At 42.6% G+C, this 27,814-nt stretch overlaps 4 protein-coding genes across 6 annotated transcripts; 2 read left to right on the plus strand and 2 right to left on the minus strand.

Annotated features, from left to right (window-relative positions):
• Positions 1-1,052: 1,052 nt before the first annotated feature.
• On the plus strand, positions 1,053-2,627 carry LOC311037805 (sodium-dependent lysophosphatidylcholine symporter 1-B-like; the record flags this gene model as incomplete). Its single annotated transcript, XM_084047094.1, has 1 exon — positions 1,053-2,627. The coding sequence occupies one exon, from the start codon at positions 1,053-1,055 to the stop codon at positions 2,625-2,627; it is 1,575 nt and encodes a 524-aa protein (XP_083903220.1).
• A 3,159-nt stretch (positions 2,628-5,786) lies between these two features.
• On the minus strand, positions 5,787-9,683 carry LOC311037679 (follistatin-A-like). 2 transcript variants are annotated; one of them, XM_084046932.1, is made up of 6 exons: positions 9,617-9,683; positions 8,754-8,815; positions 8,477-8,609; positions 8,064-8,330; positions 7,083-7,190; positions 5,787-6,179 (listed from the first exon to the last, which is right to left on the minus strand). In XM_084046932.1, the coding sequence occupies exons 1-5, from the start codon at positions 9,666-9,668 to the stop codon at positions 7,087-7,089; spliced, it is 618 nt and encodes a 205-aa protein (XP_083903058.1). In that variant the 5' UTR covers positions 9,669-9,683; the 3' UTR covers positions 5,787-6,179; positions 7,083-7,086. The 2 variants fall into 2 exon arrangements, with proteins under 2 accessions (XP_083903058.1, XP_083903057.1); XM_084046931.1 differs by lacking the exon at positions 5,787-6,179 and having other exon boundaries at positions 7,011-7,190.
• A 1,316-nt stretch (positions 9,684-10,999) lies between these two features.
• Positions 11,000-27,691, minus strand: pum3 (pumilio RNA-binding family member 3). 2 transcript variants are annotated; one of them, XM_084047668.1, is made up of 18 exons: positions 27,666-27,691; positions 26,795-26,902; positions 25,537-25,887; positions 24,354-24,501; positions 19,069-19,144; positions 18,649-18,742; positions 18,268-18,334; positions 17,089-17,263; positions 16,540-16,643; positions 16,308-16,386; positions 15,784-15,882; positions 15,404-15,457; positions 14,912-14,992; positions 14,593-14,735; positions 14,210-14,432; positions 13,405-13,492; positions 13,142-13,232; positions 11,000-12,614 (listed from the first exon to the last, which is right to left on the minus strand). In XM_084047668.1, the coding sequence occupies exons 2-18, from the start codon at positions 26,871-26,873 to the stop codon at positions 12,485-12,487; spliced, it is 2,082 nt and encodes a 693-aa protein (XP_083903794.1). In that variant the 5' UTR covers positions 26,874-26,902; positions 27,666-27,691; the 3' UTR covers positions 11,000-12,484. The 2 variants fall into 2 exon arrangements, with proteins under 2 accessions (XP_083903794.1, XP_083903793.1); XM_084047667.1 differs by having other exon boundaries at positions 27,660-27,690.
• LOC311037250 (tryptophan--tRNA ligase, cytoplasmic-like) lies at positions 22,512-23,801 on the plus strand (the record flags this gene model as incomplete). Its single annotated transcript, XM_084046373.1, has 1 exon — positions 22,512-23,801. One exon carries the CDS (start codon positions 22,512-22,514, stop codon positions 23,799-23,801), a length of 1,290 nt encoding a protein of 429 aa, XP_083902499.1.
• Positions 27,692-27,814: the final 123 nt, after the last annotated feature.

Genomic DNA, 27,814 nt, shown 5'->3' on the forward strand with positions numbered 1-27,814 from the left:
CTTGAGATGTTTTACTTTGAAATGATTTGTAGTTTTTGAAATATTTAACTTTAAGCGCCTAATGCATTGTCAATGGCAATGGATATTTAAAGGGAAAAGGGTACAAAGTTTTCAAGGCTAAGTTAACAGAATAAGTCAGAACCTCTGTGGTGCAGTGGTTTAGATACACCGGGTACTAAAGTATAACTCTGATATGTTTACACACGCCATGACAGTACATGTGTGAGGTAGCTAAAGGGAGTTGCCGAGCGGGGAAATGTTCGGGAGACACCCTCAGGGGCCGGTCCTTTGAACCATGGGGGTTGGTTTGGGTTTGAACTACACCTGTAGTCACCTGCAGTATGTAGTGCGGACATAAGGTGAGACACGGCTGAAAACGTCATTTGACGCTTTCAGCCGTGTCTCACGGATCTAAACGGATCAAAAATTTAAAAACACAGATACAACACAAAAAAAACACCAGGATCATGTTTATGGGATGTTTATGGGGTCCTTTATCAAAATCGGTGAAGATCCCTTTAAGCTCTAGGAGTCTCAACAGTTATAAGTGACTACTGTTTAATCTGGCTGAAGAGGCAATTCATTGACCACAGTTTTGCACAACTTTAACATCCCAGATAGCTAAAGCTGGGGATACCCAGACATAACAAACATTGTACATTGACATTCCATGAACAAGGTGGGCCATTCCCCCAAAATAATTAAATGCACTTGGCTCATGCACTCTACAAAAAAAAAAAATCTAAGTACTCCAGCATTGAACTAGGTTACACCATGTTTGGGCATATATTGTGGACTTATATTGTGGAAACTCCATATAAGTCCATATGATCAATACGTTGTGACGTCATCAGCGGGGCGAGGCTATTTATTAATAACCATATATGTCCGGTGACATATGTCTACGATCAAATTGACTTCAGACTTTGCCAGGTGTTAAAGTATCTAAAGTATCTGAAAGGGGTGATTTATGCACCAATTCTGCAAATAAGAGCTTCACTGGAGCTTTTTTGTTCTTTATTGTGCAGCCAACTAAGACAAGCCTGGTTATTATGGCCAAAGGAGAGGGAGACGAGCAAAACTCCAACACAAGTTCCTTGAATGTACAGGTGGTCAGCTCAAATGTCACCATGCTTTCTGGGGAGCAAGAGCCGAGGAACAACAGGCTGTCGGTCTGCACTAAACTCTGCTATGCCATTGGCGGAGCGCCTCGCCAGATCACCGCATGTGCCCTGGGCTTCTTCCTGCAGATCTACCTGCTGGACGTGGCTCGGCTGGACCCCTGCAGAGCTTCCATCGTCCTGTTCGTGGGCTGTCTGTGGGCCGCAATAATGGACCCCATCGTGGGCTTCCTGGTCTCCCGCAGCCCGTGGACGCGGATGGGACGCATGCTGCCCTGGATCGGGCTGTCCACTCCTTTCGCCGTGCTGTCGTATTTCCTCATATGGTACGTTCCCCCTTTTGCGCGTGGCAAAGTAATCTGGCACCTGGTGTTCTACTGCCTCTATCAGACCCTTCAGACCTGCTTCGACGTGCCCTACTCTGCCCTCACCATGTTCATCAGCTCGGAGCAGAAGGAGAGAGACTCGGCCACCGCGTACAGGATGACCGTGGAGGTTCTGGCCGCCGTGGTCGGTGCCGCCATCCAGGGGCAGATGGTGGGCATGGTCGACGCACCGTGCCTCCTTCATGCATCCAATAATAATGTCACGGAGGAGCTCAATTCTACCTCCCTGCTTGCCGCCAATACGACACACTCTCCTTCCTCCTTGGATCACACGGAAGTTGCCTACATGACGGCTTCGGGTACCATCTCCGCCGTCTACTTTCTCTGTGCCATTGTTCTGTTCCTCGGAGTGAGAGAGAGGAAAGAATCCTGTCGTCCCCGGTCGGAGCCCAGGCCTTTCTTCCAGGGACTAAGGATGATTATGGGGCACGGACCCTACGTCAAACTGGTCACAGGCTTCCTCTTCACAGCACTGGCTTACAAGCTCCTGAATGGGAACTTTGCCCTGTTCTGCAGCTACACACTGGGCTTCAGAAAGGAATTCAAGGACATTGTACTGGTCATCATGCTCTCCGCTACCTTGACCATACCCTTCTGGCAGTGGTTCCAGACTCGGTTTGGGAAGAAAATGGCAGTGTACGTCGGAAGCTCTTCCATTGTTCCCTTCCTGATTCTGGTGGTGTGTGTGAAGAGCAACTTGATCGTCACCTACGTTGTCTCCTTTGCTGCTGGAGTGAGCGTTGCGGCGTCCTACCTGTTGCCGTGGTCAATGCTTCCCGATGTGGTCGACGACTTCAAGGTGCACAACCCTGACTCCACCGGCCACGAGGCCATCTTCTACTCATTCTACATCCTCTCTGCCAAACTAGCCTCTGGAGTTGCCCAGGGCATTTCCACACTGAGCTTAGATTTTGCAGGCTACATTCCTCGAGGCTGCTCACAACCGGAGGAGGTGAATTTAGCCCTAAAACTGTTGGTCTCGGCTGCACCCGTTGCCCTTATTCTTGTTAGCTTTGCTATATTCTATTCTTATCCAATCGATGAGGAAACGAAGAAAGCCAACCGCAAACGGCTCCAGGAACTGCGGGACGATGAAGCAAATTCTGAGGATTCTGTCTAATAGTAGCAACACTACATTCCATTGCTGCTTGCCTTCAAATCTCTGTTTAATGATACAATGTCATCATGGTGACAGCCTGGCCACCACCCTTTTCTAAATTGGACCACTGAGGTCAGAACTACCGGACGGTAGTCATTCATACACGCTGGGAGGCATTCTTGGAAATGGGGACAATGGGGACCATACTGTATGTGCAACTGGTACTAATCTAATTCTGGGGCAAGCATTCGGCAAAAATAGCACATCTACAAGCTCGAGTTTGTTGATCAGCTATCTTCGGTGAAGAGATTTAGAGGGGGAAGTATAGAGCAGTGGTTTTCAACCCTTTTCATAACAAGGTCCATTATTTATTCGGCATTTGAGTCACGGATGCAAACGTTGATCAAATTAACAATTATTCGACGTTCTCTAATTGTGTACACTTTCATTTTACACTCTCAAGAGTTAAAGATCTAATAAGGGTCCATTTGGTCACCAACTACCATGATTTAGCTGGGGACCACCTGGAACCCCCTCAAGGACCACTGGTGGTCCCCGGACCACTGGTTGAGAAACACTGGACTAGAGCCCAGGGAGACTCCGGTCAACAAAGTATAATAGGTTTAAATAGTTAACTATACAGCATACCCTTGTCTTTGTTTGTTTTAATCTGCTTTATTAAAAAAGACATACAGTGTCAATTCAATTCAATCTTTATTTCAGACCCAGGAGGATCCATATCACAAGAAAACAACACCACACAATAAAAACAGAAAATAAAATAAAATAAATAAAAAGAATGCAAATAGCTCACATTGTTCAGTTTCTGACATACAGACATGTGCGCCAATGGTTCCACAGTCTAGAGGTGAACCTGACAGAGCTTCGTGTGGGGTCTGTTATGACAGCGATTATGTCATTTACTGACTCAGATGCTCTACACATAAACCTATACATAAGGTTGCGTAGCACAGCAGCACAGGTGGGTACCCCAACACTAACAAACATCTGGCTTGCACTGGAGCTTCTTGGAGCTCTCAGCAGCAGCCTCATGCAGTCATTATAGGCCACTGTAAGGCGTCTGATGCTGCCTTGCCTGTAGCGACTCCAAAGGTGGGCAGTATACAGTGGTGTACAAAAGGATCTAAACAGAGAGATCTTCACAGGTACTGAGCACATGCTAAATTTGCGACACAGCATGTTTGCTTGGGCATACAGCTTACGCCGCTGCCTATAGATGTCCTTGTCATCTGTTAGGTCATTGGAGATAATATGTCCCAAATAAGTAATCGCACTGCACACACTAAGGGCAGTGCCAGCCAGGTAGAAGTCAGGAAAGGTAGATAGTCTGTCTTCCCTACTTCGGACAATCATGACCTTACTCTTTTTAGCGTTGTATTTTATATTAAAATCAAAGCCATACTGTGAGCATATCCTCAGTAGCTGTTGTAGCCCAGCACTATATGGACTAAAGATGACCAAATCATCTGCATACATCAGGTGATTAATTACCGAGTCACCAACTCTACACCCTGTCCCACATGCATTTAACATCAATAATAAATCATTCATATAAACATTAAAAAGGAATGGAGAAATTATTCCTCCTTGACGGACACCATTGGTCACATGAAAAGGAGCAGATATTGACTTCCCCCATTTTACCCTCATTGTCTGGTGAGCATACCAGAACACCAAGATTCTGACAAGGAAACTAGGGACCCCTCTCTGTGTCAGTTTTAAGAATAACTTTTCATGATTAATGTGGTCAAAGGCCCTAGAGGCATCAATAAAAGAAACAAACATAGTAGAATTCTGCCTACTATATTTATCTAAAATCTCTTTAAGTGCAAAAATACACAAATCAGTGCCATGTTTTCGTTTGAATCCAAATTGGCTATCGGCTGTCTCTAGCACTTTGGACAAAACGCTGGCCAATGCTATTGGCCTATAGTTATCAGAGCTGTTTAGTTTACCCACTGTAAAACCTGTAAAACACATAGCAACCAAAGGGCACAGTTTCTTACTGGCTAGTTTTAGATGTTCAGCTGTTATCTCATCCAGACCACAGGCCTTATTATCTCCTAGCTTCAAAACTACTTCATGAATTTCGGCAGGAGTAACAATCACCTCATCATTAAAATCTACATTTTCCACTACAACAAGATTACTTTTTACACAGTTGAACAGCTCAGAATATTGTTTCTGCCATAGCTGTGAAATTTCATCAGAACCACTCACTCCATCTATATTTGATGGAAGAGATGTTTTACAATTATTTATCATTTTAATTTCCTTCCAGAAATCATTCACATTATGCTTTTGTAGCTTCTTTGCCAGTGAATCTGACCTCATTACGTTCTCATTTCTTTTAATAAACCTAAGGGCATATTTAAAATTAGCATTAGTGTCTTTTTTATGCTCAAACAGAGGGCCATGTCTACTTTTGCCAGCCTCAGCCCATCTTTTAAAAGCCATTCTAGCCTCTGCATGAAGCTCTTGGACGTGATCATTCCACCCTGGCTTGGCCTTACATGCTTTTGGCCTATGTTTGAGGAAAGGCCTGCTAGCAATACAGAGTGACTCCACAATAGACTCATACAGGGTAGATAACTCATTACAGTGTTGGACATTCCTGCAGTTCATGTCGCGACACAATAGAGCATCTTTTGGCACCTTAATATTACCTAGCAAGGCATCAGAACTTTTCACATATTTATCAAGATCTCTCTTGGTCAGTGTATTAAAATGTAGCCTGCAATGTAGCCAGCGGGGATGGAGCCAGGTGAAATACAAAAAGAAAGTTAGCAAAAACTGAATGTGTTTGTGTTTGAACAGTCTATTTCTAGCCTCATGGGAGAATTTTAGGGTTGGCATTTTCCACACTTCTGTTGTATGGGGGCTGTGTGTGTGTGTGTGTGTGTGTGTGTGTGTGTGTGTGTGTGTGTGTGTGTGTGTGTCTGTGTCTGTGTCTGTGTCTGTGTGTGTGTGTGTGTGTGTGTGTGTGTGTGTGTGTGTGTGTGTGTGTGTGTGTGTGTGAGTGCGCGTGTGTGCGTCTGTCTGTCTGTCTGTCTGTCTGTCTGTCTGTCTGAGAGATTCAGCAGAGATTCTATCAAGCTGATCTAACTGGAAAATGTCCCCAGTCAGACTGTGTGTGCGTGCGTGCGTGCACATAACCCACTTAACCTAAAGTGATCCTACATTTTCATGATAGTTTTGTATTCTACTAGTTACCTGGTGTTAAACCCTCAGACTACTGTTAGTGTTAGAGAGGATCCCACGTTACCAGATCGACAGCATTAGATCGTCATTGTCAAGCCAAAGGTTAGGCTGACGCTGATGTTGGAGAGGGTTTGTCCTGTCTGATAGAGCTACCTAACTGTTAGCTCTGGAACGCTACACCAAGACCATATACCAGAGATACCCATATAAGGAGCAGGGTCGAAGAGGCTGATATCATCCGAGCTGGCGTCATAGACGGTACACACCATATAAGGACATAGCATAGGTACCAAATAAGCTCCATATGGGGTCAAGTGAAGACGAGGTGACATCAGCAGTATGATGTGGCATCTCTCAGGGAATGACCAGATTCAGTTAGTTGGTCCGACAATGAATCCACCCTTGTGACACGGCGCTGAACCTGCCTATATTTCCGACCTGTGGCTCTGAGTGTACAAATGGAACAATGGATGTTCCATCGTATCTGTGAAACGTATCTGTGTCATTTTAAGATTTATTTGGCTATTCAAGCTCATGGCGTGGCACCGTGTTATGAGCTTGTAGATCTGCTATTTTTTGAGAAATCGTGAAAATTTGTGCAAATCTTAGAATATGTATACTGTTTATGTTTTAAAGCGAACATCTTTAACTCCGATCTGTGCTTCTGGGGGGTCCCTGGAACAACACATTTTTAGATGGGGGGTCCGTGGCCAAATATACATATAATTTTGGGTGGTCCTTGACATGGAAAAGTTGGAGCACCACTGACATACCGTTATAGGATTTAGAAAACATTTTTAAAAACATTCTCAAAATGTTTTGTTCCAGGGACCCCCCCAGACGCAAAGATTTGAGTTACAAATGTTCGCTTTAAAAATATATATACATTCAAAGATTTGCACAAAAGAATATTGTTTTTTCTAAAATAGCAAAACTACAAGCTCATACCGCGGCACCGAGTGCCGCGCTATGAGCTTGTATATCTGCTATTTTTGAATAGCCAAAGAAATCAAAAAATGACACAGATGCGTCCCCGGATTGAATGTGTTAACATATTTTTAAAGTGTGGAATGGGGGCCTCAGAGATAAAACATTGTATCAAAAGATCCTTAAAAAAAGGTTGAGAATCATTGGTTTATATAACCCCCCAAGTATAGTTCATTATGAAGTCATTACAAACAATCAGATTAAAACAGGACACCTTTTATTGGCTCATAACACTTCTAAAAACATCACACATCATGGCATACATACATCATCAGGACAAAGGAAGATGTGCCGATGCCGGGAGGCAGCGCGCTGCGCCCGATTGGTCGATCACACAGGAAGTGGTGCCGGGACAGCGTACGGTTCGACAGGATTCTGGGTAGACAGACAAATAAAACAGACAGAGAGACATTATAATTAATTAACCTATTATACCCCTCTGGTGCACTGCAGATAGTTATCTTAGGTCTAAAATGTTTTTTTCATGTCAAGGACCCCAAATGAATGTATTTGGACACACTGACCCCCCATCTGAAAATATTTTGAACCAGGGACCCCCCCCCACCCACCCCATACAAGTATTCTTTTGAAAACAGCAGATTCAACTGATTTTGCTGGTCCCAGAGATACCACTGATACCACTTAGCTAACGAGACAGTTGGCTGGTTAGGTGGTTAGTCATACAGTAGTTTAGCTGAGACAGTCAGCAATAAAATCTTTAAAGGTGCTGTAAGTGACATGTTTTGTGTTAAATCAAAACGTTTTTTTTTTGTTTAAAAAATATATTCTGATAGTAATCATTGCTATAGTGTGGGTTCAGGGAACAGTGGTCTCTCCTGAAGACCTGAAAATGTGTCTTCTGTTCAAAGGAGCTGGAAAGGCGGGGAGACCCTTCTAACTGAACAGTCAGCCTATAGCAATGACACTTATTTTAACAATAAATATAATACTTACATACCCTTTAACTTTAATTAGTCCTTACTTTCCGACCTTTCTGAATAAAACAGTTGCTTTGTCATTGATCTCCCCAGTTAATGGTTGTTAGTCTAATAATAGATGTATTTCTAACAATACTCTTATTTTTTTCCTATAGTTTGCTAGACTGTCAGCTTTTTATTTTGTTTGCCATTTGAAAAGTGAATTAATAATCGACTTTCCTTCAGTTGGTCAATATTTAGACAAACTCAACACAAATGCAAGAGTAAATTAATTACCTAATAATGGAGAATAATTGATCGAACTACATACTTTTACATCGGCCAGGGTACTGCACCCTCAAATCCACTCGCTTCTGCAGACACCGGGTTCGAACCAGGGCACACCGGCTCCTGTAAGACCTCCCGTCTGAGCCGCACACAGGCCCTCCTCCTGCACCTCCTCCGTGGGGCCCGGGGCCTCCTCTGGCGGGGCCCCCCGGGACCCCGCAGCCTGCCGGGAAGCACACGCAGTGGGGCTCGTTTCGCCGGGTGGCCACGCAGTACCGGTCAGGACCACAGTCTACACTGAAACAGGGGTCTGGAGGAGAGGAGAGGAGAGAGAAGAGATACATATATTTTTAATAATAATCTGGTTTATAATGACAATATTGTGTCCTTTGTAGTGAGTCAATGTCTCTCAGTATGTACCAATGACCACCCCACCACACAGACACACATACACACCTCTACAGGGGACACAGTTAGGGGCCCCACCATGGTAGACCCCCCAGTGAAAGAGCGTTGCCATGGGGACCTCGTCCTCGGACCAGTATGATCCCAGACTGCCGGAGGAACGGCAGCACTCCTGTCTGCTGAGCTGAGAGAGAGAGAGGGAGGTGTTGAAGGACAGAGGAGATGGATGCAGAGGGAAAGATATTAGATGACGTTACTACTACATGTCATGGAGAGGTAGAGGGACATTTGCTCAAATTAAAAAGAGAGTCGACATTATATGACTCACCCCGGTAGAGTACAGCACCTGGCATCGCAAGTTCGAACCCCGTCGCATCCAACAGTTACCAGCTATGAGGGGTAGAGTGACATCAGGTTATAACGGAGAGAGATAGAAATATAGAGGAGAGGGTAGGAGTACGACTAATCCTCATAAGGGTTGTAAGCAATACGTTTTTGTAATATATATATATATATACATATATATGGGGGGGGGGATTGGTTAAAATGTTAAAGCTATTATTCTGATTAGTAATCATTGCTACAGAGTGTTTACTTTGTCCAGTAACAGAGGTCTCCCCATCTCTCCAGCTCTTTAGTAAACAGAACATTTTCAGGACGGGATACCAATGTTATCTAATTACCAATGTTCGAATTTATCCATAGAGAACCCAACAAAGATCATTCAACAGCTTAAATTGCGTTCCAGTTCCAATTGTGTCTGCTCATTTGTTTCATTACTTCTGTAATGAAACAGTTCTGTATGCTGATTGGAAACAATTCCTATCCCAACCTGAAAATGAATTTTCTGTTTACTAAAGAGCTGAATGATTACTAGAACTATTTAACACTTATTTTTTACAATTAATATCCCTTACAGAGCCTTTAATTTGTTCTGAGTCATATGCACGCGCCTGAAATATCTGATCTACAAGCTCACAAGGTGTTGCATTGAATAGAAATCATGCTTAAGCTTTCAATTACTTCATGTTAACGATATTACATTGTTCTCTCTTGCTTGCATTTCAAAATCTCTAAAAGTCCACATTCAAAAGTCAGTCAATACCTATAATGCTTTCATTATATTTCCTTCCTTCTGTGCATCAACTTAAACCTAAAAATCTCCAATGTACTGTTGAAATTTGTACTTACCTCTCACTTCATTTTCTCCCACAAACCAAACGAGCAACACTATGAACAGCATGTCCCTCTGAGAGCGATGGTCACATTCTGAATGGAGTGTGTGTGTGTGTGTGTGTGTGTGTGTGTGCACACACAGTGGTGAAAAGTAACAGTGCATTTACTGAAGTACTGTACTTAAGTACAATTTTGAGGTACTTTTCATTAACCCTATATACATTTCGGCCATTTGAAAATAGCCGATAATAGGCGATCTACAAGCTCACAATGCATCGCAAAAGATTTTCATACATTTGAAAACTTGTGAAATGGGATATTATGCATAATGTGAATACTTTTTCCACCACTGTGTGTGTGTGTGTGTGTGTGTGTGTGTGTGTGTGTGTGTGTGATTGAGTGAGAGATATGTGTGTGTACTGTCAACAAGAGACGTAACGGTTATAAACAAAGTATCAGCGATGGTAGGAATACAGGTCCAGTGGGCACCAGTGCTGTTTTTCCCCCCCAAAAAAAGGACGTAAAAAAGAATAAATGTATGCTTTGGAAAATGGTTGGATATAATGTAAAGTAAATATGATTTGAAGATGCACAGTACATCATTATCAGATCCAAATCTATACCCTTCAATTTCTTGTTTATCCCCGAAATGACCCTATAGGTTTTGCAGAAATTTGTAGAAGAATAGGGCCTTACATGCAAGTAATTTAGCCTTCATTTATAAAATAAATGTAAATATAAAATACAAAATTAAAGTTGTAAAAAGTGGTACCCAGAAATACCTGGTGGTGCCCATTTGACATTAAGACAAAGTGCAAAAATAAACAGTTTTTTAAAGGACATTTGAAAAAGAAAATGGCCATCCCTGTTGGCCTTCATACAATAGTTCCTCCAATTAGACTGCAGGTTGGGGCATTAACAGATTAGATTTCTGTTTCGGAAATTTCAGAAAGTTCAGATTTCTGTTGATTTCTGTCCTAGTCCTCCTCAGAAACAGTGCTGTAGAGTTCAACTTGTCTCTTAAAACAGACTGCTGGCTCACACAATACAATCTGCACATCGGAAGCTCTGAAAAATTATTAGAAATTCAAGAATATATTTAAAAATATTTCTATGAACAGAAAATGACAAATGACCAATGATTCCTGTTGCAAGTTGCGTGGTGCAGTTAAACTCTCTAGCGTGCAAAGAGTCGCGTGGCATGAGACACTTTTCTATAACAAAATACTGTATTCTGTTAGTCAAAATATCATCTCTTTGGACTTCCTGGTTAAGGTAAAATAAGGAAATCAAATAAGCTAAAATGTTATTACCCCCTCACCCCCTCCAAATCCTAATATTCTTAATTATTTTTTTTAAAGTTAATTCTAGAGTTATAATAAAGACAAAAGACATACCTAGCAAATACCTTTTATTTATTTATTGTTCATTTCAACTGCTCAAAGTGCAGCTACAACAACTAAATCATAATTCACAAGTTAACAAAATCTTACAAAAAAAACAAAAAACGTAGGCAGGTCGAGATAAATGTCTGTCATTCATGTTGTTAGTAGAAAGCATTCTCTGAAAATGACAGGGTATGTATGTATGACGAGTTCCACTCCAAAGACATATCAGTCATAATTATGCGCCATAAGGGGCTGTGTCCACAGAACAGATTTTGAGGGGCGCTTTGGATATCATGTCCATAGCGCTCACACAGTGTGATGTCTGCACTGCTCCAACTCATCAACCATTGAGGTGCTCAAACGTCCTGACATCTGTGTTATTAGCACAAATAGCTTAGCTAAAACGATATAAACATGGACTTCTCGAGGTTGTACTAATGATTCAACGTCGGGTTGTAAAAGATTTATCGGGTTGTCACATACAATCAGGAGGATTAAATGACCGGCCCTCCGTTGCAAAAGTTGAACTGTTTCCAGCTTGAACCGCTTGGCGCAGCACCCAAAAAAGAGGAAGAGGAGCACACCAGTGCGTCTTTTACCATAGAAATACACTGAAGACTGGCACTGCTAGCTCAAAGGGCGTTCAACCTGTATGTGGACACGGCCCCCAATGACTGCACATAATGGACACAAATCCGAGTGTGGGTTATTTAAATAATTAAGCCCAATTTTACACTATGCTGTTTGGGCAGCAAAAATAACTCATCTACAAGCTCACAAGTTTTGAATATCTGTGAAACTTTTTGACATGCCCAAAACAGGGAAACCAGGTTTCAAGTGTTTTTATAATTAACTCCAATGTTTCCTTCCAGTAAAACCATACAAATACACATATTATAAGCTGTGACTTATTGACTGCTGAACAATAAACATAAGGGGACATTATTATCCTTAAAGTAAAATACCGAAGTGGAATAACATTTTTTATTTTCTCTGTGATTTCAGCCATGCCTGAAACCTGAAAGAAAACCTGAAAGTCTTAAATCAGTCATGGGAATTCAGAGTAGTGAAGCTGGTCCTTCTCTCCTGGTAATCAGGGAGTGGATTTACTGCTTCAGAAAGGGAAAAACTTAAATAAAAAATCTGACTCTGAAATTTGGTTCTCTGAACGCTGACAGAGGGGGAAGGATTCAGTTTGTATGTGTGTGTGTGTGTGTGTGTGTGTGTGTGTGTGTGTGTGTGAGAGAGAGAGAGAGAGACAGAGAGGGAGGGAGAGAGAGAATATGAGTAATCAGAAAATGTGTCTGCGAATATTTTACCTCGAAATATTTCATATAGCTGTATTCATATACTGTAGGTTGATGCTTTTATTCAAGGTGGGAAAAAAAATCAACCTAGTTTTGAAAGGAATTTACATCGCTCCATCAACACATCATATTCACGTTCTGTGTGGATCTATTGTGTGTGAGTGTGTGTGTGCATTCTGTATGTGTGTCTATGTACTGAGCTTCTCTAGCAGGATTTCGACCCCTTTGCTGTTGTTGATGTCATGGAGACGTGGTTTAATGGCCGTCAGCGCTGCTTTCACCTCTGCTGACACAGACTGGTCCACGCTGCCCAGGAGGCTGCACAAACACACACACACAATACAAAATATAAATGTATCATTATTATTAGGGATGTTCAATAACGGATTTTTTGCCGATATCGGATATTGCCCAACTCTTAATTTCCGATTCCAATATCAACCGATAACGATATATCCAGGCTTTTTTTCACCAAAAGCAAACTACCAGATATATAATAAAATAGCTATAAAATCAATATAATATCTAGTTCAGACCTCACAAATGGACAACAGACAGTAACAACAAGTTGATTCTTCTGCTGTATGTTTTTTGTTTAGTCAGTAAAATAGCATGCATAAAAAACGATACCGATAATTTCCGATATTACATATTTATGCTATTATCTGCCGATAATATCGGGAGGCCAACAATATCGGACGTAACCAATTATCATTATTTTATTTTGACAAATTATAAAATGTTATCTGTAGGCATAAACGCATGCTTATACACCACGTGTATAAGCGTGTACAACCATGTGTGCATGCATGCGCGTGTGTTTGTGAGTGCGAGTGTGAACTGACCAGCAGAGCACCATAGCTCCTCTGTTGACGTTGACCCAGGTCATCAGCTTGTCCACTCCTACCGTGTCCACTAGGATCCTACTGAAACGCTCTGATACGCAGACAGAACAAGAGAGAGAAAGGACAGACAGAGGACATCTTATGTTGTATTCAAATAAAGCATTCAAATATATTGTGTCTGCGTGTGTGTCGTCTTCAAACATTGAGTGTGTTTTCCTTTGAGTGTCTATTTGTGTGTGTCTGTACAGTAAGTGTAACCCTACCTTCCTTCTCAGCCTCTGCCAGTTTTTTATCTTGCTCTATCAGCCATTTCAGCACCAGATGACCTGCAGGATGTTCTGCCATGTGGAGCTACGCACACACACACACACACACACACACACACACACACACACACACACACACACAGAGTATTTACAGCACTGAACATCTTTTTTTACAATTCCAAGACAGAGTGAACAAATTAAGAAAATAACGGTAAGCTCTATTTACAGATTGTTGAACCCCACAAACAATTAATATAAGTAATAGAAAACAAATCACCTTAAAATGTTTTTTTTATGGAAGAGATATTAATGGGTGTAATTTGTCAGAAAAAAATAAGTGAAACTCATGTTAACCACAGATTTATTCTCTGCATAAATATAAATCCCAGTTGCCATATCATATGTGATAAACAACAGACAAGGCTGCTCCTAAACTGGACGGTGACAGACACAAGGAGTAGAGATAGTTTACCTTTTCCATAGCACTTCAACCTGTCATGAAATAGCTCTGTACACGTCGGATTGGTTCAACGTTTGATAGTTTCTGCAGAAAGACTTGCGATTGAACAAGTAGAATCACTTGCGACGCAATGCAACGGCATGCGCCGATGTGCAACCGGGTCATTCAGACCGCTGCAACGGTCCCTAAAGCGGTTTTGTCGCGTCGCATTGGTCTGGACTGGCCTTTGAACCCCGAAACCTCAGGCAAAAACGCACTGGAAAAGTGGTGAGGGGGACCCACTGCAAACTCACTCACTTCCAGCTTTTTAGGACTAAAAAACTGTTTGTCATTGGCCCTCACCTGTCCATTCGTCCCTCCTGGTACCAGCGCCTGATCGGCCAGCTGTGCCACGGCCGTCATGGCGGGGCGCAGGTCCCCAAACGCCGAGCCCAGGATGTCGCTGACGGTGACGCTGGAGGCCTTGTCCATCGCCATGGTCGTGGCGTGGTCTCGGAGGTACTCCAGCAGCGGCGGGGACACCACCTCCAGAAGCTCCTTCCGTCGAACGGCCGTGTCCTTTTTACTGCAGGGCGGGAGTTACAATGTCAAGCACTTCAATCGTTTACTCGCAACACAGTGTAATGCAAAATCTTTGAAAATATTTACCATTAAAAAACATAACTTTTTTTTTCTTTTTGCCTATAACTCCAGCTTAACACTCTCTCTCTCTAGATGTACTCTACCTGTGTGCGTTGGTATCTCCTTGTTGGAGCATCTTGATGATCTCAGGGACAACGTGAGCAGGATCTCTGGGGCTCAGTAGGTACAGCAGAACCTTCTTACCATATTTATTATTGATCACATCTTCCAGAGAGGACAGAATCTCCTGCACAGGACAACAAAAGACATTCAACTTGTTATAGTTGTTTTGAAACAAAACGTTGTTATTCCAATTAAATCTTTCTAATTACATTTGAAGAAGTGTGCAGGAGTTTATTTTTTTATTTCAGATATTCTTTTCTAGACACGCCTCAAACATAATCGTGCATTGTGTGAACTTACTGATAGAACAGCCTGTTTAACCAGCTTGGTGTCGTCCACACAGTCAAATATGGCCAGAAGCACCAGGTGGCCAAACTCACCCTGTGGATAACACACATGTATTAGTTTACACAGTAAACTGAGTGACACACACAAACACACACACACACACACACACACACACACACACACACACACACACACACACACACACACACACACACACACACACACACACACACACACACACACACACACACACACACACAGGGTCTTTAACCACATTGAACCCAAACATTCGGTGAAAATGGCCGTTCTAATAAATTCACAAGCATGTAGATTGGCTATTTTCGGCAAAGAGATTCGGTGTAGAGGGAAAACAAAGCAGGGGTCACCTGATACAGGTCAATGAATTATATTAGGTTTTAAGTGGAGGTTTGCTATGAGTCAGAGTGGCAGCAAATATCAAGGATACCATTTATTGTATTGGATGACCAACAGGTGAAAACTTACCGTCGCAAACTTCACCATGTACGTCTTCATGGTTTTAATGATGATTTTTCTGTCCTGAAATGTCAAAAAAAAAACATAAAATGAAATGATCTAATTAGAACAGTGGTTCTCGACCTCTTCTGGATCAGGGCCCACTTGAAAATCTAGTGTGCCGCGCTATGAGCTTGTATATCTGCAATTTTTGAATAGCCAAATAAATCTTAAAATAACACAGATGCGTTCCCGGTCTTAATGGATTAATGTTATATTTTCCATTCAAATCGAAGTGTTTTGCCAATTATTTGGACGCCCACTTGCAATACCCTCGTGGCCCAAAGGTTGAGAACCAACCAGTGAATGAGAATGAACTAACAAGGAGAATGGCCTGACATTGTACTTACCTTGGGTGTACCGTGCCAAATACAGTTCATGGCTACTCGCGCTCCATCGTGCGTGTACGCCATGTAGACCACCGCTTCTCTGATCGCCTCGATCATCTCCTGTTGAATGTTTAATGAACACACCACTGGATCAATAAGACTCAACGTCAAAAACATCTGTCTGTCTCTCGCGTACGTCGTTTTAGTGTTCACCTCATCGTTCCTGTGAATTCTTTATAGTATTATTTATCCCATATCTCCCTTACTGTAATATTGTATGGGGTAGTAGTAGTATGAGACTGCGTTTAATTCACTATACAACAAGTAAGTATACACATCTGCCCACGAATCTCAACACTAGGGGTCAGTGTTTCTTAAGTACTGGCATGGTGTGAAGTTGTGGAATGGACATCAACAGGTCAATATTTATCCCTCTCTGCTCATCTGCTGTACTAGTTATATTGTATTAACCTATTGCAACATTACAGATTGGTTCAACTAACATTTCATTAATGAAACATGCATGGCATCAATTCATCTCTCACCATTCTGAGCTTGTCTGGAGCAAACTGGAAGAAATCCAGGAAGACTTTATGCACCAAAGAATGTTTGATGACCTGCTCTCTGGAAAAAACAACAGGGTCAGAATTCGCTTCACCTTTCATTGTGTGTGTGTGTGTGTGTGTGTGTGTGTGTGTGTGTGTGTGTGTGTGTGTGTGTGTGTGTGTGTGTGTGTGTGTGTGTGTGTGTGTGTGTGTGTGTGTGTCTCTCTCTTACTTTTGTGCCATGGGAACCAGTATACTCTTCGTCTCTGATAGGATGTTAGTCAGTTTGTCTGGGTTGGCCTCCAGGACCTTCTGAATGGAGTTACATGTTGACGACTAAAATGATAAAGGATAAAAAAATAAAAAAACATTTAATTTCATATGCACAGTATTAATCATATTTTATAATAGAACCTTATGCATTTACAGCAGTGGTTCTCAACCAGTGGTCCGGGGACCACCAGTGGTCCTTGAGGGGGTTCCAGGTGGTCCCCAGCTAAATGATTGAGAGTTGGTAAGCAAATGGACCCTTATAGATCTTTAACTCTTGAGAATGTAAAATGAAACCAAATGGACACTTACGGGTCCAAAATCTTATCCAACGATAACAAAATGTTCTAAGTCTTGAGTCTGAGAGGCTAATTCTCATCAAATGGTGGTCCGTGGCTCAAATGCAGAATAAATAATGGACCTTGATATGACGAGGGTTGAAAACCACTGGTTTACAGTGTTTAGTCTTGTGTATATATATATATATATATATATATATATTTCTACATACCTTGCAGACGGTGAACGTGTTTCCGTACAGTTCCTCTGTGAGCATCAGTCTCTGAGCGAGGACAGCCTTGTCGTTGTAGGCGTACTCTATGAGGAAGGCAGAGCTGGAGTGACGCAGCATCTGACGAACCTCTCCTTTAAACTTCTGGATTACGCTCGCTACCACCTCCTTGTTACTGTGGAAAGACATACAGCAAGTCAGAAAGCACCTACTACAGGGCACACCTCTCCCAAGTAAGCGCAAATGTACTAAATTGGTATGGAAAATCATTTACATCATTAGATTTTCCCTGGAATTATGCCTGGAAATCTAGTATATCCAGTACTATATTGCGCTGATCAGGCCAATAGCCATTGAGTTATGGCCATTTCAAGTGTTCAACACTGCTGTAACACACTGCTGTGCTGTAGTATGAATATCTGCAAGGACAAATAAAGCATCTATCCATCTACCCCATGTGTGTGCAATTTATTTTTTTTGTTTTGGTGTAACTATTGTCATGACAGACCCCTGAATAGTGTTTGTGCCAAGTTTGGTGCGGAATCTGCGGATTGGAGAAACTGAGTGTCTGTGGCCCCTTGCCCCTGGGGGTCACACGTGGCCCCCCTGGTGTGGCTATTCTCATGCCAAACCCCTGAACAGTGTTTGTGCCGGATCAGACCAGCGGTGCGCCTCGCAAGTCCGGATGTTACCCACTGTCCACCAGCGACAGGCAATTTTTATATAGGATTGGCATTAGTCATTAAAAGGTGGTCGTCCCCCCCCCGTCCCCCCGTCTCTCCAGCTCTTTAGTAATCAGAAAATACATTTTGCTATTGGGATACCAATTTTATCCAATCAGGAAAGACAATTCACACAGGATAAACAAAGTGAAATTGGAAGAGATGAAACAACAACAAAAAATGGAACACATGTTTTGCTAATAAATGACCTTTGCCCTTCTCTCTTCTGATTAGATTAAACCGAAAAGCCTGAAAATGTATGTTCTGTTTACTAAAGAAAAAAGGTACTGACGACAGCTAAATCTTCCAAACAGCATCAAAGGTGCAGGTCAATGAAATGTGAGATTTCTCTGTCAGCATCATGAACACCAAAGGAAGACACAGAGATGAGACTTGAAGAACAAATGTAAACCACCTTGTTAATATGCAATGTTAATTATGATGCGGTCAGACTCACCCATACTGTAGGAGTTTCTTTACCAAATTTCTGCCATATTTCTGCTTAGCCAGCTCCACTATGTCGTCTGTAGGAGGAATTCAAGGAAGAGCATTAATTGTCTATAAACCACTGGTGCTTCTCTCGACGCTACTGTTGTTTTACCTTTTATTATTAGAGGTAAGCCAGTTAGACCTTGCACATCACAACGGCAATTATTCAAAAACAATGCATTTCATATTTTCTGTCCTTCGATTGATTAATCATTTCTTAATTCTCTAACATTGGCAAAAATGTTGGCACTGAGAATTGTATTGTGGAAGTAAGGAATGAATACAATTAGAGGAATGCATGAAAGGGGAAAATATACGTGTGCAGGGCTGGGTGGTTCCAGCCACTAACCTTTGAGTTCTTCAAACACTGCCTGTCTCTGCTCATGACTGCCGAACTGGACGAAACACTGCAGCGCACGCACAGAGTCATGGGAATATGCTACCTGGAGATGGGACAAAACAGCTAGAATTTACCTTTCTTTTTTAAAGAAAGCTGAGAAGAAAACAGCATAGGAGAGACAGATAGTAGGAAAGCTGAGAGGGAGACAACGTAGGAGAGAGACAGTAGGAAAGCCGAGAAGGAAACAGGGGATGAGAGACAGACGGTAGGAAAGCTGTGTAAAGAAGGTACAGAAAGAGAAAAGATTTTCCAGCAGTTTATTCTAAATTCAAGCACAATCCAATGCACTGATATTACACACAGATGTGTGCTGGATTACCTGAGCCTGAATAAAAGAGAAAAGGACAGAGAAAATCTTTTAAAACGTACCTCTTTCATCCTTCCGCTGAACAGGTCCTGCATCCCCTTCAACAGGTTGGTCTTCTTCTCTTTGTCACAGTCTTTCCTGTCAACACAAAGTCACCAGCATTCATGTACAGAGACACGTTATGCAGCAACATCCTTGGACCCCTAATGGTCCATCTGGATTAATTTGTACATTCTTCTGAGTTAAATTAACATTAAATATAAATGTACAATCTCCAGTGAATATCTGCATCAATGTACTGTACATCTATAAACAACAACTACAGTATATAAATGGATATAGATGTACAGAGAATAATATGAATGGATAAAATGCATGTACTATCAACAGTGAATTTAAGGCCAATATGTACAGTGTCAGCTAGCCTTCAACAGTGAGTACATAGCTATATGTACAGTCTATCAACAATGAATATATTGACAAATACATGTGGAGTCTATATACGAATAGATGAATGCACATTTTATCAACAATGAATGTATGAGTGATACAATTCAGAGTATTGCTGTATTGTGAGAGTCCACATAGTTGATAGGATATTACAATGCATAGAGAAACAGTCATGTCTCATGTCAGTAATCAACCTTAACTGAAGTGTCCTTGAGCAAGGCATTGAACACGTAAACATGTCAAGCTGGGTCATCCTGTGACTGACAAAGACTAGCCGCTGCATACGCAAAGGACCAGATGTGCACACCACTTTCCATGCAAAAGTTGGCCATCTATTAGCGCCGAAGTGTTTTATAATGGGCATTTTATTCACTGATTAGCACACCAACGGTGGAGGCAACCATGCAAGGCACCGACCTTGAGCAGTTATTGGTTCCATGTCTTGCTCAAGAACACTTACAACACAAAGCCCAAAGGAGACGGGGATCGTACGAGGAACCTTCTGGTTCCAAGGCGGCCACTCTATCTCCTGAGCCACTGCAGTGGACTCTTCAGTTGGTTAATATCATCTTGTAGTTAGCATTGTATTCATTGTCTTGTAGTTCGCTAATGTTACATTAAATGGTAACGATATTGTGAGCCAATGATGGACAGGGTCGAGGAGAACAGTTAGGAAGTAGGAACAAGCCATTTATATGTGATACGATTATCCAGGAAACGAGGTTTGTTCTTATAGGCTCAGATGTTCAAATTTTTAGCGGTGCCAACCGCTCTAAGCTTGACTTTGTCCGTATGTCCGTCCGTCCGTCCGTATCAGTACGGGATGAGCACGGCAAAGAAGCAACACATACAAACACACGCACACACACACACACACTTGGAGCTTGCCTCTGCCATCTCTCCTCTCATTGGCCACACGTGCCACTGCTTATGATCTGTCCGTGTAAGCACGGGATTTTACACAGCTATAACTCCAGTTTGCAGCATGCCACCAAGACGAGCATGAATTGCTGAAGTTATCCAAGAGGAGTCCAGGGACCCCCAGCGTATGTTATGTCCGTCCGTCCGTGTAAGCACGGGATGAGCACGGGATTTTAAACAGCTATAACTCCAGTTTGCAGCATGCCACCAAGTCCAAATTTGGTATGTGGACTTAGACCACCAATAGGGACGAGCATGAATTGCTGATGCCCCGCCCCCTCTGTCTTCCCATTGGCTGGCCTTCAAACAGCCATAACTCAAGTTCGCAGCATGCTAGGGAGTACAAATTTTGCACATGGACTAAAACCACCAATAGGGACGAACTGTTATTACTTAAGCCCCGCCCCCTCTGTCTGCCCATTGGCTGGGCTTAAAACAGCCATCATTCCAGTTTGCAGCATGCTACCAAGTAAAAATTTGGTAAGTGGACTCAGACCACCAATAGGGACGAACTGAAATGAGTTAAGCCCCGCCCCAAAGGCACCGCTTCCTTCACACAGGGTGTGATTTTTTTGTTTTTTTTAAAGATATTTTTGGGGGCTTTTTGCCTTTTTTTTTTATTGATAGATCACAGTAGGCTGACAGGAAATGGGGAGAGAGATGGGGGGGTGACACGCAGCAAAGGTCGTCGGGATCGGGAGTCGAACCCGCGACACGCTGTCAGGCTGGCATTGCAGCCTAGGGTGCCTGGACCGCCACACTGCGGCCCAGGCCGCAAGCTGGTTGTTTATACCAGTGATTCTCCAACCCTAGTTTGATATGCATTAATCCACACCCCCCCATTTGGATTTCTTTTAACCCATTGAGACCTGAAGCCGATTCTACATGTCTCCTAAATCTCAACAGTTTTCTGAAAAACGTATGTTTCTATATCAGTGGTGCTCAATCTTTTTCATGTCAAGGACCCCCAAAATTATATGTATTTGGCCGTGGACCCCCATCAAAATATGTTGTTCCAGGGACCCCCAGAAGCAAAGATTTGAGTTAAAAATGTTTGCTTTAAAAAAATATATATTCAAAGATTTGCACACATTTTCACAAATTTTCAAAAATAGCAGATCTACAAGCTCGTAGCGCGGCACTCGGTGCCGCACTATGAGCTTGTATATCTGCTATTTTTGAATAGCCAAAGTGTAAAATAATGCTTTTTAGCTCAAATCTAAAAATTAATGGGTTAATCTCGGGGACCCCAATCTGCACTGTAAAATTCTCCATTTGGTTGTGAGTGAGAGAGAGACCCACTACTGTCTAGTACTTGTACAACAGTACGATATTGATTATAACCCTGGAATTTGTCTTTGCCTTACATTATCCCGTGCTTCAGCTGTGCCTGAGGTTGGTTAATCTGAGTTCCCAGAAGTTTTCGCCAGCTCTGGCGAGGAACTTCTGGGCCAGAGCCCTGGTATTTGTGGGCGGGATGTACCTTACGCTCTGAATCTGAGCGGACACGCCTCTTACCGGTCTGAGAGCTGTGCAACTCGTCTAAAAAGTCCGACGAGAGGCAAACAGCAGTACACAACAATGGCGGCCGAAATTTCTCAAGGGGAAATTGCTTCCCGTCGATTTTATTTAGATGCAACACCCACTGCATGTGGATCCCGCCCCCTTTTCTTCATTGGCTGTTGATTTGAATCACAACGCAGTGGCCGCGCCCCTGCTGTCCAAGCTCCGACGCTAACCCTCCCAGACTAGAGGTTGGTTGACTAGGCAATTTATGCTTACCAAACCGCATGCATGTGCCTCCTGACAGCATCACTGTCATGACATTTAATGATAGAGATAGTAGGTACCCTCACAAAAACATACAGTACTCCTGGTCTCTATACTGCCTCCCCCTGGTCAGCCGGGGCGCCGGATGGAGGAGAACTGGTTGGAATAAGGAATTCTGATGTCTTGTGACATCCATAGAGTTAAAAAGGTGACATCAGTCTTGCCCAAATATGGAGTATTTCTGATGTCATGTGACGTCATCAAAATATTCTGTCCAATCAGCGAGCAGCAATTTTGACGCAGTAGGAGCAGCAGCTATATTTATTCTTGCTATCTAGCAGTCTTCCTCTTTCAAGAAGCAAAGATGGAAGACATGGAGGGGGAGAGTAAGAAATCAAAGGAGGAGAGAATTCAACTGAAAATAAATGAGTCTTTGTCACAAATGTCTCTCTCTGCAGAGCAGAAGAAGGAAGACGTGAACACATTGAAGACAACAGAGGATGCAGTTGACCCATGGAATGTGTCCACCACCAGCGCCACAGGGCTTGCCTATGACAAGCTCATAGTGAGGTTCGGTAGTAAGAAAATCGACGAGAAGCTGTTAGACCGCTTTGAAAGGGTCACGGGGCAGAAGCCACACCGCTTTCTAAGAAGAGGAGTCTTTTTCTCCCACAGAGATATGCATCAACTGCTGGATGCATACGAGAAGGACAAGTGCTTCTACATCTACACTGGCAGAGGACCCTCATCAGACGCCATGCATGTTGGACATCTCATCCCATTCATCTTCACCAAATGGCTGCAGGATGTTTTTGACGTCCCCCTGGTCATCCAGATGACGGACGATGAGAAATACCTGTGGAAGGATCTGACGCTGGAGGAATGTCAGCACTACACCCTAGAGAACGCCAAGGACATCATCGCCTGTGGCTTTGACGTCAACAAGACATTCATCTTCTCTAACCTCAACAATATGACGCCCGAGTTGTATACAAACGTGGTGAAGATCCAAAAGGTGGTAACATGCAACCAAGTCAGGAGCATCTTTGGCTTCACATTTGAGAGTGAGTGCATCGGAAAGATTGGCTTCCCAGCCATTCAGGCCGCTCCATCCTTCAGTAGCTCTTTCCCCCAGATCTTCAGAGGCAGAAAGAATGTCCCATGTCTTATCCCTTGCACCATAGATCAGGACCCGTATTTCAGAATGACCCGGGACGCAGCCCCCAAGCTCGGCTATGCAAAGCCAGCCTTGCTGCACTCCACCTTCTTTCCGGCCCTGCAGGGACCTCAGACAAAGATGAGCGCCAGTGACCCCAGGTCTTCTATTTTCCTCACCGACACAACCGAGGAGATCAAGAAGAAGATAATGAAAGACGCGTTCTCTGGAGGGAAGGACACAGTGAAGGAACACAGGGAGCATGGTGGTAGCCCAGATGTAGATGTGTCCTACATGTACCTGACATTCTTCCTGGAAGACGATGAACAGCTGGAGAAGATCAAACAGGACTATGAGAGTGGAGCCCTGCTTTCTGGAGAGTTGAAGAACATTCTCTTTGAAACCCTGCAGCCAATTATCAATGAACACAAACAGAAGAGAAGACTAGTGACTGATGAGATGGTCAAGCAGTTCATGACTCTCAGGCCTTTAACCTAAAGAATAAAAATGTACAGCATATACTTTGCGTCAGCGGTGCACCAACCCATCAGTAGAGTTGCACCGCAATTAGAGCTGAATCTCTGAAACTACCAGTCTCCCCCTGGTGTCCCAATTATTAGCGGCGCTAGCCGCTCTATACCTTTAGGTATAGAGCGGGTCCTGCTCTATACCTGACTTTGTCCGTGTTCACCGCCAACGCTCTGATTGGTCAGACCCGTCAACGCTCTGATTGGTCAGACCCGTCAACGCTCTGGTTGGTCAGACCCGTCAACGCTCTGATTGGTCAGACCCGTCAACGCTCTGATTGGTCAGACCCGTCAACAAAGTGATTGGTCAAGCTTTACGTGACACATGGCTATAAACACATTATAAACACATATCGATGACAAAATGTATCAAAGGCGCCGCTACCTTCACACAGGGTGTGATTTTTATTGTTAGGGTTAGTCAGTCTTAACTGTCTATACGTGTGTGTGTGTGTGTGTGTGTGTGTGTGTGTGTGTGTGTGTGTGTGTGTGTGTGTGTGTGTGTGTGTGTGTGTGTGTGTACCTTCTAATGACCTCCCAGACTTGTTTGGACTGGCAGATGACCTCATATTTGTCTTTCTTCGTTGCTTCCTTTCTTCTATCCCTCTTTTCATGTTGTTCTTTCCTCTGATCCATCTTTGACATCTTCTTCATCTTCTTTGGCCGCGGGGCTGACAACACACACACACACACACACACACACACCAAATGTTTACATTCTTAGTTGAAAGCATGATCACATCACGCCCACAGACAAGATTAAGCGTTAACTGACAATAACTTTGACCGATTAATGCTATCAGTTAAACATTTTCTCTATTCTTTTCTTTCTTCTTATTTATTTCTAGATCAGTGGTTCACAAATTGCAAGGAGCCTCATAACTCTGAGTGTACAAATGGAACCGTAAGTAACCAAATGGGGTCCATTTGGGTTCCATTTGTACACTCTCAGAGTTACAGACCTGTAAGGGTCCATTTGGAACCCCAACAAGGAACCCTGAGGTTCCCTGTGGACCCCACTTTGATAACCACTGTCCCAGATTGTTTTTAATTACACACAGTATAGGATTGGTACTCGGTAGGTACATCTCTAAACTAGCATCCCACAGACACACATCAGACATGATGTAGACGGAACAGCTTCACAGCAGTGTTGATTTCGTCGACTAAAACTATGACGAAAAATGCCTGTTGACTACCGGTACCTTTTCTTCACTTGGAAAAACAAATTAAAAACAAAATAAAAACTAAGCAATGATGACTAAAACTAAGACTAAATATAATTAGAATTTCGTCAACAAATAAAAAAACTAGACTAAAATGTTTGGGAGGGACGAGTGGAGAAGAGATCCAGTGGAACTAAAAGACATCATGGGTGCGCGTGGGTGTCACAGACCGAAAATAGTTGATCTACAAGCTCACAACGCCACGTGACGCGTTGTGAGCTTGTAGATCAGCTATTTTCGGCATGCAGCTAAGTGAAAATCATTTTGATGCCATTACGGCCCACCAAGAATAGATTTTAGTCGACTAAATCAACTGTAGATTTAGTTGACTAAAATCTTATGATATTTAGTCGAATAAAACTAGACTAAAAGTTTACTAAAATATGACTAAACTGAATTTTATTCAAAAGACCATGACTAAAACCAAATCAAATTTTGCAGTCAAAACCAACACAGCTTCACAGAAATCTGGTTCCTTACCTTTGACATCCTCCCCTCCTTCTCCTTCCTCTTCCTCTTTCACCTCTGTCCCCTCTGTCTGTTCATCTTTGACGAAGGCGGTCTTATGATCTCTCTTCCCGCCGTGGTGACCACCTCCTCCTCCTCCTCCTCCCGGTCCCGGCTTCTTTCCTCCATGATGACCTCCTCCGGGTCCCGGCTTCTTTCCTTTATAATTGGACTTTCCCCCATGGTGACCACCTCCTCCCTGTCCCGGCTTCTTGCCGAACTTCTGCGGACTCTTCCCAAATCCGGTGAGCGAATTGTTCTTGGGTTTGAAAGGTTTCTTCTTGTCTCCGGGTTTGCCGCCTCCAAATTTAGCCCCCATGGAATCTACGGTGACGAAGGTGGCATCATGGTTAAAATAAATAAGAACAAGGTCTTCTCACAGCTTTTCATAGTTTCAAAGCAACGAATGTTATAAAGCAGCAAACTGGAACGTATTTTATTGAATAAAACGATAGTTTGGTCTCCTGGGTTCAAATCCCAGGTGCCACAGTTGCAATTACCACTCTCCATTGTGAGAGGACATAACGCTTACAGATTGTAGCTTTAAAGCGCTTTCAAGGCATAATAGGCGAGTATGTTTCAGTGAAGAAGGACCACTGACATTGTCAGACTGTCAGATGTGACTGTTTAGTGAAAAGCAATGATGTATAGTTTAAAAATGTAAATACAATTAAGCATTCTCAAGTCATTTATTAAACATTCTGACAGATTGCTGACCTGGAAATGAACTTAAATTTGACAAAATAAATAGGAGTGCAGGCTCTATCATTTTGCACTTTTACTCAATTGATTGCAGGCAACTGCAATTTCTCCAAAATGCAGCTAGAAATAATACTAATAGGCTAATAACAAAAGTAACAATAATAATATCAATATATCTAGGCCTATGAACTGGACTAATAGTTTTGAGTTATTTATGGGTCCATGCGCAATAACAAAGGATGATTATTATTCCCAGTGACACCTTTGAATGCTTTTTATGCTTATTCATGACATATTTTTAAAATATATTTGTCTTCTCTCAGTTTTAACCTGTGGCCCCTTCTTTTTTGTTTAACCAACCTTAATGTATGCCTGTATGAGCTATGGGATATCTGAATTTCCCTTCAGGGATCAATAAAGTATCTATCTATCATTATTAGATCAAAAACACATTTCATTATACACAAGTTGATCCCAACTTGATTCATAAAACGCATCGTGACATTGATTGACTGACATTCATCATTACCTTTCATGAACTTCTTGCCACCTTTATTGGGGTTCAGAGATTTCTTGGGTTTAGCATCCTGATCCATTCTAACTTGCATCCCGAACCAGAAGCAAGCAGCAATAAATCCTACAAACACACATAACAAACAAATGGAACCAACACTCTCAGAGTTAAATTAACATTGATTTTATAATATAAATTGGGGTCCCAGAGATAGAAATGCCATTAAATGGGGGTCCGTAGCCCTAATGCATGTTAAATCCTTGAAATTAAAATGGTTGAGAATCACTGCTAGAGCCGTAAAAAACTTCCCTTATTGGGGGTCCCTGGCATATCTTTTCAAATGGGGGTCCCTGGGCTAATGGGTGTCAATTTGTTGGTCCTTGACGCAAAAAAAGGTTGAGAACCACTGCTTTAAACCCATCATCCGTCGGTTATTTGAAAACAGCAGATCTACAAGCTCACAACGCGTTGACTTGCGATGCGACAAGTTGTGAGCTTGTAGATCTGCTATTTGCAAAAACTCTCGCAATAAAATGTGGATTTAGATGTATTTTTTAAAACATTCTAACACAAATGCTCCCTGTGGCACAAAACATTTATGAAAATATGTGAGAACCACTGGTTTAAAATAATAATTACATTTAGAAGCAAGCCTAAATAAGCAAAAGCACACTTTAGAAACAAGACCCAAAAAACATGCAACCCGCAACTAGCAATATTTACAAGCTACTTTACAGACAAATAAGCCCAAAGCCGCTTATAACAAGCCGACATGGCAGCACTGACAACGGGGCAATAACCGACCAGGTCTACCTATTGCTTTATATCCATCTATAGATCTAATAGACTGACTAATACAAACTTTCTGATGTACACTCACGTTTACCTTGGTCTTTAACATGTGTTGTGAAAACCGTGATTATTTGCGGCACGTGACGTAAAACAGAGCGTTGCTGTGCTGCTGTCGTAAAACAGTAGTCGGGGCCATGCGCATGCGCAAGGAATGTTTAGTGAACTGTGGTGATTTAAAGCAGT

Source organism: Gymnoscopelus microlampas (assembly GCF_963454915.1).
Source record: "Gymnoscopelus microlampas genome assembly, chromosome: 21".
NCBI lineage: Eukaryota > Metazoa > Chordata > Actinopteri > Myctophiformes > Myctophidae > Gymnoscopelus > Gymnoscopelus microlampas.

Excerpts from the sequence above, each read along its gene's own strand:
- LOC311037679 (XM_084046932.1), bottom strand. The coding sequence starts at position 9,668 with ATGCTGTTCATAGTGTTGCTCGTTTGGTTTGTGGGAGAAAATGAAGTG. Across the intron at positions 8,816-9,616 it reads GGGAGAAAATGAAGTGAGAG|CTGGTAACTGTTGGATGCGA; the intron begins GTAAGTACAAAT and ends TACCCCTCATAG. Across the intron at positions 8,331-8,476 it reads TAACTGTGTCCCCTGTAGAG|ACCCCTGTTTCAGTGTAGAC; the intron begins GTGTGTATGTGT and ends CCTCTCCTCCAG.
- pum3 (XM_084047668.1), bottom strand. The coding sequence starts at position 26,873 with ATGCAAGTTAGAATGGATCAGGATGCTAAACCCAAGAAATCTCTGAAC. Across the intron at positions 25,888-26,794 it reads TGGCAAGAAGTTCATGAAAG|ATTCCATGGGGGCTAAATTT; the intron begins GTAATGATGAAT and ends TCGTCACCGTAG. Across the intron at positions 16,387-16,539 it reads CTGGTTCCCATGGCACAAAA|AGAGCAGGTCATCAAACATT; the intron begins GTAAGAGAGAGA and ends TGTTTTTTCCAG.